General features: G+C 47.1%; 1 protein-coding gene across 1 annotated transcript in view; it reads left to right on the top strand.

The window, feature by feature from the left end:
- The first annotated feature begins 223 nt into the window (after positions 1 to 223).
- GFOD1 (Gfo/Idh/MocA-like oxidoreductase domain containing 1) overlaps positions 224 to 11,586 on the top strand; it is a 129,607-nt gene continuing 118,244 nt past the window's right edge. The window contains exon 1 of the mRNA XM_007973660.3: positions 224 to 1,239. Coding sequence (XP_007971851.2) covers positions 987 to 1,239 — 253 coding nt within the window. The 5' untranslated portion in view covers positions 224 to 986. The remainder of the gene's footprint in view (positions 1,240 to 11,586) is intronic.

Raw genomic sequence — 11,586 nt, 5'->3', positions numbered from 1 at the left:
GTTTGGAGTGAAGCAGGGAGGAGAAGAAGATGGTGAGGGCAAAGAAAGGGAAGAAGCGGAGGGGCAGGAGGCGAGCGAGGCGGGGCCGGGGAGGAGCCGGGCTGGGCTCTCAGGGCCCGGGCGCAGCGCGCACCCGGAGCTGGCGGCGGCGGGGGCGGGGGCGGCGCGCGGCGGCCAATGGCGCGCGGCGCTGCGGCGAGGGCGGTGCAGGAACACCGGCCGCTGACAGCCAAACTCGCCAACTCCGCCCTCGTCCCCGCGGGATCCCGGAGCCTGAGCCGGCCTGGGGCCGAGGCCGCCCGAGCCGCGAGGCGAGCGAATATGGCAGCAAAATGAGGAGGCTGGCGCCGGGTCGTGGCCACCGCTGCAGCGCTGCAGCTTGAGATCCCCGTCCGGCGCGCTCCGGGCCGCATCCTTAGCCGGCCTCCTGGCGGTCGCGGGATTATTTCATTCCGAGCGGAGGGCGAGGGATAAAGGAGACTCCCCAGCGGAGCGAGTCCGTGCCCAGACTCTGGGGCAGGGTGTAGACGTTTGTGTGTGCGATTCGCCGGCTGCGCAAACGACGCGGGAGAGAGACGGTCCCGGGCTGCGGCGGCGCGGCCGCGGGGATGAGCCGGCCATGGAGCGGCCTTGGCTGGGCGCACGCAGCGGACTGGCGCTGCCGCGGGAGCGCCGCCTGAGCCGGGGCTCCAGGGGGCTTCGAAGCCTCCGGCGCCCTGGGGGGGTCCCTGTCGCCGACTCCGGGAAGGACGCAAGCCCCGCGTGGCGGACACTGCCGCAGTCACCATACTGAGGCGCCCCGAGCTTGCTCTGCCTGCAGCTCGGTGCGCGCTGGGCACCCGGGCGCCTTGCCCGGTGCACGGCGGCTGGCGCACAGCGGCTAGATTGGCTGCAGGAGCCGGGTGCAGGACTAGCTGGAGGTGGGTGTGTGCGCGTGTTGGACTGGAGATCCGAGTAGAAGCAGAACCAGGCGGCTCTGAGCAGCCATGCTTCCCGGGGTGGGCGTGTTCGGCACCAGCCTCACGGCCCGTGTCATCATCCCGCTGCTAAAAGACGAGGGCTTCGCGGTGAAGGCGCTGTGGGGCCGCACGCAGGAAGAAGCGGAGGAGCTGGCCAAGGAGATGAGTGTCCCCTTCTACACTAGCCGCATTGATGAGGTGCTGCTGCATCAGGACGTGGACTTGGTGTGCATTAACCTGCCGCCGCCTCTCACCAGACAGATCGCTGTCAAAACCCTAGGTGAGCGACCCCTACCCTGCATCCTCCGTCCCACCCCCGCCCTTTAACCTTCTCTGGGTTCCTTCCCCGCTGCCTTTCCCTCTCCGCGTCCCAGAAGCTTACCCTGCATCTATGCTGCCCCAGGGATCTGAGATCCCAGATCCAACTCAGAGCTCCCTCCTTCCTCGTCCCGGGCCTTCCCCACCTTTGCACTTCCCTCCTGCCTCCTGGCACCACTTGGACGCGCTTCCCCACGTGTGTGGCTGGCAGGCTGGAGGAGGAGTGTGTTCCGGGGATCCGAACTAGGAAGATCAGATGCTGATATCAGGGGATGGGGTGCTCCGCAAGAAGAGGAAAGTTAGTCCTCAGCTGTGTGTGTCGTGTACGTGTGTGTGTGTGCGCGTGCGCGCGCGCCTGGGAGACGCGAGTGCGCGCCCAGAAACGCCTGAATAAAGGGCCGCACACGTGTCTCGGGTTTTCTTGGGTGCGACAGAGGACCTGCCCTTCAGCAGCTGTGGCGCCCTGTTGGGGTCGTTTGTTTCTTTCTGCTGTGAGTTAGTTTAGCGTGAGATTGGAGGTGTGACCATCGGCTGGAATTATTTCGTCTGCGCTGGAGGCAAGGATGATGGGAGTGGTTGGATGGGGGTGATGATTTAGAATGTTTTCAGAGGCGTCATAGGTTAGTAAAGACTGATTTAGTAAAACCAGGGTTTTTAACTTTTGACTGCAGCCTTCCAGGAAATGTCTTCTGCCACAGTTTGGAGTAATGGATTTTAAATTTTTACGGGGATGGGCGCAGTAGCTCCAGAGGCATGGACGCTTTGCATCAGAAAAGGCCCTCCCTAATCGCCTTCAGGAATAGTTTCTGAAGGCACAGTGTTGACCCGCGGGTGCCGGAGATGAGTTCAGGGTGCCTCACCATCTGGTCCCTGCTCCCCTCAACTCCCAGGCAGTCTGAACAATCTCTGAGCACAGAGTAGCAACCTCTCAGCCCATGATGCTCAGGGGAAAGAGAAGGGCATGTGTTTTGTTCATCATCAGTTCTTACATATAACCTAAAACAATCCCAGGAAACTGGCTTGATCTTACAATTCCAAGAAAATTAGCAGCTCACCTTTGAAAGCTGAAGTTTCTATTGGTGAGGAAAACACAAAGCTTATAACAAGAACAAAGCTTATAACCAGATGAAGCGAATAGTAGAACAGATTAGAAGGGAGGAACTGCCAAGGAACAGAGACCATCCAGAAACCAACCGGAAGTCATGTAGTCTTGGAAAGACTGTTTTATTTTTTAAAAATAGGTGTGGATTCAGGGTGGGTGAAATATATATGTGTTTTAATTCTGCCTTCGAAGAGCTCTGAACAGAATGTAGAAACTCTTTCTCCATAGAAAGGCGTTTTTATCAGGCCATTTGGCTATTGACTCAGATGCGACATCTGATGGAATTCCTAAGGAGGCTGCTCACATTGTCAGTTTTAATTGTCAGTTAATTTTATTAAGTGTCTGCCCTTTGTGGCCTGTTTCTTTGGCCTTGAACTGAATGCCATTGAGTCTGGCCAATATTTATTTTCTGTTTGATGGAACATGTGTATTGAGTGGATAACTCCCTTGTTTACATTGGCTCTTTGCATATTAAATATTTTATAACCATCTTGTGGTATAATTCTATTAGTGCAGTTTGTACAAAACTGGTCCCTCATGAGCCCTGGGTATACAGGAGAGCTTAGGACTGGTCATATCTGAAAGACCATGTTGTAACTTCGTTTCTCCACCACAGAGATGGTGGTTCCTGTCCTGGGTACAGACCCACAGAGCAAACCTAGAGCAGGAGGGTGGCGATTTGGGGAACAAGGATGACCTTGTTTTCTGGCTGTCTCTGGGAAGTTGGCCATGAAAGTATCTGGGGGCTCTGGTTTCAAGAGATGTGACACAAATTAGACATTTCTGGATACTTCTTCTGTTCTTATTTTTCAAATATCCCTGTGACTTTTCTTTAATTAACAAGACATGTCTGTTATCTCTTCAAAGGCAACAATAAGAGGCATAATAGACCTAGTTTAATAATGGTGATGACAGAATAGGGTTTTGTTCATGTTTTTAGGGTAGGTTTTGAGCTTCTTTCTTCTTTCTTTTTTTAACTCCTTCTTTTGCAGGCTGCCCCTGCGAGTGCACAGTGGGGTGGTCGTCTTGGTTTGCTTTACAGTCACTATTGAAGGTTCAACACATACAACACAGGAAGTGAAAAACCCCAAACAGTTATCAGGTTGGTCTGGCTGTTGGGAGTGTATAGATACGAGTGTTTGCCTGGAATTGAAACTAGCTACTCTGACTTGTCCTGGTAAATTGTCCTTTTAGCAAAGTCCTGGACTTTGACTTGCTTGCCCAGTGATGGTGACAGGTCTGTGACCCTTGATCCACACTGATAACTGGTCACAGGCCTGTCAAAGTAAGGGGCTGGTCTAGGGACCACAGTGAAAAGAAACTTAAGATCAATTGAATCACACACGTCCTCCTTTAGTTTATTATTATTATTATTATAATACTTTAAGTTCTAGGGTACATGTGCACAATGTGCAGGTTTATAACATATGTATACTTGTGCCATGTTGGCGTGCTGCACCCATCAACTCGTCAGCACCCATCAACTCGTCATTTACATCAGGTATAACTCCCAATGGCATCCCTCTCCCCTCCCCCCTCCCCATAATAGGCCCCGGTGTGTGATGTTCCCCTTCCCGAGTCCAAGTGATCTCATTGTTCAGTTCCCACCTATGAGTGAGAACATGCGGTGTTTGGTTTTCTGCTCTTGCGATAGTTTGCTGAGAATGATGGTTTCCAGCTGCATCCATGTCCCTACAAAGGACACAAACTCATCCTTTTTTATGGCTGCATAGTATTCCATGGTGTATGTGTGCCACCTTTTCTTAATCCAGTCTGTCACTGATGGACATTTGGGTTGATTCCAAGTCTTTGCTATTGTGAATAGTGCTGCAATAAACATACGTGTGCATGTGTCTTTATAGCAGCATGATTTATAATCCTTTGGGTATATACCCAGTAATGGGATGGCTGGGTCATATAGTATTTCTAGTTCTAGGTCCTTGAGGAATCGCCATACTGTTTTCCACAATGGTTGAACTAGTTTACAATCCCACCAACAGTGTAAAAGTGTTCCTATTTCTCCACATCCTCTCCAGCTCCTGTTGTTTCCTGACTTTTTAATGATTGCCATTCTAACTGGTGTGAGATGGTATCTCATTGTTGTTTTGATTTGCATTTCTCTGATGGCCAGTGATGACAAGCATTTTTTCATGTGTCTGTTGGCTGTATGAATGTCTTCTTTTGAGAAATGTCTGTTCATATCCTTTGTCCACTTTTTGATGGGGTTGTTTGTTTTTTTTCTTGTGAATTTGTTTGAGTTCTTTGTAGGTTCTGGATATTAGCCCTTTGTCAGATGAGTAGATTGCAAAAATTTTCTCCCATTCTGTAGGTTGCTTGTTCACTCTGATGGTAGTTTATTTTGCTGTGCAGAAGCTCTTTAGTTTAATTAGATCCCATTTGTCAATTTTGGCTTTTGTTGCCGTTGCTTTTGGTGTTTTAGACATGAAGTCCTTGCCCATGCCTATGTCCTGAATGTTATTACCTAGGTTTTCTTCTAGGGTTTTTGTGGTATTAGGTCTAACATTTAAGTTTCTAATCCATCTTGAATTAATTTTCGTATAAGGAGTAGGGAAAGGATCCAGTTTCAGCTTTCTACTTATGGCTAGCCAATTTTCCCAGCACCATTTATTAAATAGGGAATCCTTTCCCCATTTCTTGTTTTTCTCAGGTTTGTCAAAGATCAGATGGCTGTAGATGTGTGGTGTTATTTCTGAGTGCTCTGTTCTGTTCCATTGGTCTATATCTCTGTTTTGGTACCAGTACCATGCTGTTTTGGTTACTGTAGCCTTGTAGTATAGTTTGAAGTCAGGTAGCGTGATGCCTCCAGCTTTGTTCTTTTGACTTAGGATTGTCTTGGCAATGTGGGCTCTTTTTTGGTTCCATATGAACTTTAAAGCAGTTTTTTCCAATTCTGTGAAGAAAGTCATTGGTAGCTTGATGGGGATGGCATTGAATCTATAAATTACCTTGGGCAGTATGGCCATTTTCACAATATTGATTCTTCCTATCCATGAGCATGGTATGTTCTTCCATTTGTTTGTGTCCTCTTTTATTTCACTGAGCAGTGGTTTGTAGTTTTCCTTGAAGAGGTCCTTTACATCCCTTGTAAGTTGGATTCCTAAGTATTTTATTCTCTTTGAAGCAATTGCGAATGGAAGTTCATTCATGATTTCGCTCTGTTTGTCTGTTATTGCTGTATAAGAATTTTTGCACATTAATTTTATATCCTGAGACTTTGCTGAAGTTGCTTATCAGCTTAAGGAGATTTGGGGCTGAGACGATGGGGTGTTCTAAATATACAATCATGTCATCTGCAAACAGGGACAATTTGACTTCTTCTTTTCCTAACTGAATACCCTTTATTTCTTTCTCTTGCCTGGTTGCCCTAACCAGAACTTCCAACACTATGTTGAGTAGGAGTGGTGAGAGAGGGCATCCCTGTCTTGTTCCACTTTTCAAAGGGAATGCTTCCAGTTTTTGCGCATTCAGTATGATATTGGCTGTGGGTTTGTCATAAATAGCTCTTATTATTTTGAGATATGTTCCATCAATACTGAATTTATTGAGAGTTTTTAGCATGAAAGGCTGTTGAATTTCGTCAAAGGCTTTTTCTGCATCTATTGAGATAATCATGTGGTTTTTGTCTTTGGTTCTCTTATATGCTATTACGTTTATTGATTTGCGTATGTTGAACCAGCCTTGCATCCCCGGGATGAAGCCCACTTGATCATCCTCCTTTAATTTTTAAAAATTTCCTCGAAATCCCTACCTTAGTGAATGAGGCATTCCTCTGTTATAGAGACATTTCTACCAAGTGTACTTTCTACATTGTCCAAGGCTGCCTCTTATTAAGTACATACTGTGTGCCAGGCAGCATGATAAGTGCTGCGTATAAAGCATTTCATTTCATGACTAAAATAATCCTCTAAGATAGATATTAACTTCATTTCACAAACAAAGCAACTGAGATTCAGAGACCGGAGTCACATTGCTCCTGGCTAGAGATTTGAACCCAGCACTCTACCTCCCCCTGAGTCATTTCTTCCTCTTCCATCAGCTGTACCTGTTCCTCTGCCATAGATCATGGCAGCCCAGGTGAGACTGTTGGAGTTGTCCTTTGTTCCTTTTTCATCCCAGTCCTGGAATCGGTTCCCAAACCTGGTTGATGCCATCTGAAACTCTCTGTGTCTGCTCCCCATAGAAGTCAGGTCCTTACGTAGTTTCTGAATTAGGTTCCAGTCCACCCCACCCAACTCTGCCTCTAGCCACTATCCACACTGCTGCCAGGTATGCTGGAGTGCTAGAGACCTGGTCGTATCATTGTTTCCTGTTTCAGGAAAAGCCCCAGCTGATTGGCATGACATGCCCAGCCTCACGTCCTGGTGGCCATTCCCGAACCCAAGGGCTTCAGCGAGCCCCCACACTGCTGGGGTTTCCTTGAAGGGGCCCTGTTAGCGCACATATCCAGGTCTCTGTCAGGAACGCCCTTGTCCCTTGAGGTCTTCTTCCATGTTCGCCCTTCAATACTCAGCCCAAGTGTTACCGCTTCCTCTCCCTGAAACCCCCCACCCTACAAACCCTTCTGTCGTCTCTACACTGTGTGCCGCCATCTTGCCTAGCACCTATTTTAAGGCATTCATTTAACATTTAAATTTTATTTAGTTATTTTGAATTGGCTATATATTCATGCGGTACAAATTTCAAATGCTATGAAAGTACACATGGAAGACCTTATGTCCCCCAGTCCCTGTCTTCGGACAGGAGGCAATCGTTATTACCAGTTGTTTATGTCTCCCATTCAAGGCCATATATATATGTCTATGTAATGTATAATATATACATATATTTTACATATACATAAATACATGAAACTCTGAATGTGAAAGTATTATTGTTCCTATTTTTGGCTACCTAGTATTTCATTGTATGGATACATCAAAGTTTATTTAAGCAGTTCCCTGTTACTCAACATTTAGGTTGTTTCCAATTTTTGCTTATACAACCGTGTAATGAATAATCTTGAGCATATGTCATTTTGCACACATGCCAGCCTGTTTGTGGGATAGATGTGTAAACTGCTGGTCAGAGAATACGTGCTGATTACATTTAACAAAGATATTGCCTCATTAACTGGCACCTAAAATGACACTGTATTTTTTGTCAATTTCCTTGTTGCGTCTCCCAGCAAGTGTCCTGAAGGTCAGGATACAGACAAGGCAAAGAAGCCTCACTCACCTTTGTGTCCCCAGCAGCGCGGGGCTCCAGGCCAGCACAGGCCCAAGCCAGCCTGCCTGGGTCCAGTCTTGTTTCTTATGCAGTCTACTCTGTACAATGGGGAAAGTGAGCACATGTGCACGTGTGTGTGTGTGTGTGTAAGGTGTCACTCTCCACTTTCAGTGGCTCCCATAACACCTGAAATAACATCCAAGCTCCTTGCCATGACTTTCTTGGCCTGAAATGGCCCTGTCTTGTCCATCTCTTCCACTTCTTGGATGGCTTCACACATTCCTGGACTCTCTATATTCCGGCCACCTGGCCTCTTTTCTGTTCCTCAGATGCCAATCTCTTTCCTGACTCTTGGCCTTTGCACCAGCTCATCCCTTTGCCCAGAAAGTTCTCGCCTCACTTTTTGGAATGGCTAGCTCATTTTCACTTTCAGGTCTCAGCTTACATGTTACTTTGGGCAAGAGGCCTTTCTGGATCCTCCCCTCCCAATTAAAAGGTTCTCCTCCAACCTCAGTCCTGCCTCTGTCATCCTCTTTCTCTTCCTGGTAACACTCTTCACGGTGCGTGATGATCTCTTTCATTTGCTTGGTTGTTTTCTTGCTTGCTATTTGTTTCCCCAGCTAGAATGTGCGTTATTGGAAGGTAGGACCCTTGTCTGCTTGGTTCATCAGGGTACCCTTATCTCCCTTAGACAGTGCCAGACACTTAGTCACCTAGAAGACACACTATAAATATTTACTGAATGACAAATGAATGCATTTTCATTGAATGCGTGTATGCCTGGCAGAAGGCAAAAGGTTCTAAACAGAATGTGTCAATTAACACATAGTATTCTTATCCTCCTGTACGCAGTAACTGAATGCCTCTCAAACTTTCAGATGTGGTTGCATCACCTGAGGATCTTATCAAAAACCAGATTCCAGGTCAGGCACAGTGGCTTACGCCTATAATCCCAGCACTTTGGGAGACCAAGGCAGGAGGATTGCTTGAGCTCTCGAGATCAACCTGGGCTACATAGTGAGATCCTGTCTGTAGCCAGGCATGATGGTGCATGCCTATAGTCCCAGCTACTTGGGAGACTGAAGTGGGAGGTCACCTGAGGCCTGGAGGTCAAGGCTGCAGTGAGCCGAGATCATACCGCTACACTCCAGTCTGGGTGACAGAGTGAGACCCTGTCTCAAAATAAAATAAAAAACAGATTCCTGGGTGGGACCTGAGATTCAGAATTTCTATCCAGCCCTCAGGCAGTGTGGATGCTGGAATAGTCAGACACTAGAGATGAGATAGCTCTCTGCCTTTGGGAACAGAAGACATCCCCTGCTGTGAGTAATTAACCTGTCAGGGGAACTGTGCTGAAATGCCTGTTGCCTTGTGTGGAATGTGATGACATCTGTTTTCACGATCCCTGTATTTGGAGACAGCAGTGCAGACTCTCTTGGTGAAACTTCTCCATGGGAGTGCAAGGCTCCTTTGGGATGGTGAGTAAGGCCATAGGTTTTCCTTGAGCTTTGATCTTGCTGCACACTGATCTTGTCACAACTTGTTTGGCATCATCAGCTGAGGACCTGGAGCAATTGGCCCTTTTCTGTCCTCCTCTGTGGTGTCAGCAGTTGCTTCATGTTGAGGAGGGCTGCTAGGAACAGAGGTGAGGGAGCGAAGCAGAAATGGGGTTAAGAGAGGACTTTGCAAGCCAGCATTGCCACACCAGCAGAAATAAGGCTAGAGATAATGCTCACAATGTACTTGACAGCAGCCATTCTGACATCCTAGCGAACCCTGCATTTCCAGTTCTTGCTTGAGATCTCTTCTGGATCTATTCCTGTCTCCACACTGTGTGAAAAAGGTGATTGCCTATTTCTCTTTGGGTTCCTGCCCCTGAGCACTGAGTGAAATGATTTTTGGTCTATCAATTTGTTGTAGAGCCGAGGGAGCCCTTGGGCATTACGTAAATGAAAGAAATTACTCTATTTATTGTTAGGAGAAGTCAAGCCTCACCAATCTCATTTCATCTAACTGAAATTAGGTGCAGTTGAACGATTATTTTGTTGATGATATCTGGCTTTGATAGTGTGCAATTCTGCAGAGGTTTCCATTGGAGTGAGAAGAAGCTAAATGAAGAAGCCATTTGGATATCTTCATTTGGATACCTTAAACTGGGGAAGAAGAAGAACAACAAAAAGTGGAAGTCAATAGCATGTTTTAAGGGTTTCACCAAGAATGAAATATACAGGCACTTAATTATATATTTGATTCAGGGCAATCATAGCCCAGTAAAGAGCATCATTATATAAGATGTTGTGCTTCATAACACTCATCGATGAAAGGAAAGGTTGACAGGTTACTACTGTGTGACTTTGGAAGTCATACCCGTCCTTCCTGAGCCTCAGTTTTCTTACCAATAACACACAGCTAATACTGTCATATAGGGTTGGTGTGACAACTAAAATGAGAGGGAAAATATAAGGACCTACCCTGTGGCTGCCCTCAGTTATCTGCATCAAGCTCAATAAACAGTAGTTTTTACTTTGCCCTGATGCAATGAGTTCTTTTTTTAAAAAAATTAAATTTTTAAGTGAGTAGTTCTTTAGCCTCTTCCAAATGGTGCTTTTGAAGATTTTTTTAAAATATTTTTTGAAGAGATGATTCCTTCCTGCAAGACTCAGAGAATGTATTTATTTTTTTTGTAAAGGGACGGTACCTAAGCCAAGCTTCAGGTGTCATATTTGCTGTGAATCCAATACTTGCTTCACAGCTACGTGATCACTCAAAGGTACTGATGGGGTTAGAGCTCACCATGCTGCTGTGAAGATTTACTATCCCTTGCAGTGAGGGTGCTTAGGGGGGTGCCACATGACGCAGGCACAGGGCTGCAGCAGGGGCTTTAGCAGACACCTGGAAAACAGAAATCCTCTGAATTTTATTCTGCTTCTCTCCGTGTGTCTGCTTCCTCATCCACCCCTCTCTACACCAGCCTGCTCTGCTTCACAGGCTCATGTGGTGGGTGAAAAATTGTCCACATGCACTCCCAAATATGAACATGACAGGTTCAACCACCTGAAAGGTGCAGCCCTGCCCCCGCACCCAGCTCTCCCTGCTCGTACCAGATGCTTTCTCCCGGCTCAGTCTTTCCTGTGGTTACCCACAGTGTGGGGGATACATCACCAAATGCTGCTGAGACCACCCTGCTGGAGGGGTGGAGGGATTGTTAAGAGCAGTCATTCTGATCTGGGCTGCACTCTCCAAAAAAAGTGCTGATTCTAAGAATATAGACAGTGGAAGTTATTACAAATGTAGACTTTTTGGCCGGGCCTGGTGGCTCACACCTGTAATCCCAGCACTTTGGGAGGCTGAGGTGAGTGGATCATCTGAGGTCAGGAGTTCGAGACCAGCCTGGCCAACATGGTGAAACCCCATCTCTACTAAAAATACAAAAATTAGCAGGGGGTGGTGGCGTGCACCTGTAATCCTAGCTACTCGGGGGGCTGAGACAGGAGAATCACTTGAACCCGGAGGTGGAGGCTGCAGTGAGCCGAGATTGCACCATTGCACTCTAGCCTGGGCAACAAGAATGAAAAAAACTCCTTCTCAAAACAAAACAACAAACAAAAAACCAAATATAGACATTTCTTGATTGTGTAGGTAGGTGGGTTTTTTTTTGTTTTTTTTGTTTTTGTTTTTTTTTCTGTTTGTTTTTTAGATAGATTCTCACTCTGTTGCCCAGACTGGAGGGCAGTGGCGCCATCTCAGCTCACTACAACCTCCACCTCCCAGGTTCAAGCGATTCCTGTGCCTCAGTCTCCCTAGTAGCTGGGACTACAGGCATGTGCCACCACGCCTGGCTAATTTTTGTATTTTTGATAGAGATGGGGTCACCATGTTGGCCAGGCTGGTCTCGAACTCCTGGCCTCAAGTGATCACCCACCTCGGCCTCCCAAAGTGTTGGAATTATAGGAGTGAGCCACCACACCTGGCCTGATCGTG

The sequence above is a fragment of the Chlorocebus sabaeus genome, chromosome 17 (assembly GCF_047675955.1).
Source record: "Chlorocebus sabaeus isolate Y175 chromosome 17, mChlSab1.0.hap1, whole genome shotgun sequence".
Taxonomy (NCBI): Eukaryota; Metazoa; Chordata; class Mammalia; order Primates; family Cercopithecidae; genus Chlorocebus; species Chlorocebus sabaeus.
Note: the sequence above shows the minus strand (reverse complement) of the source record. Positions and strands in the feature narration are given on the sequence as shown.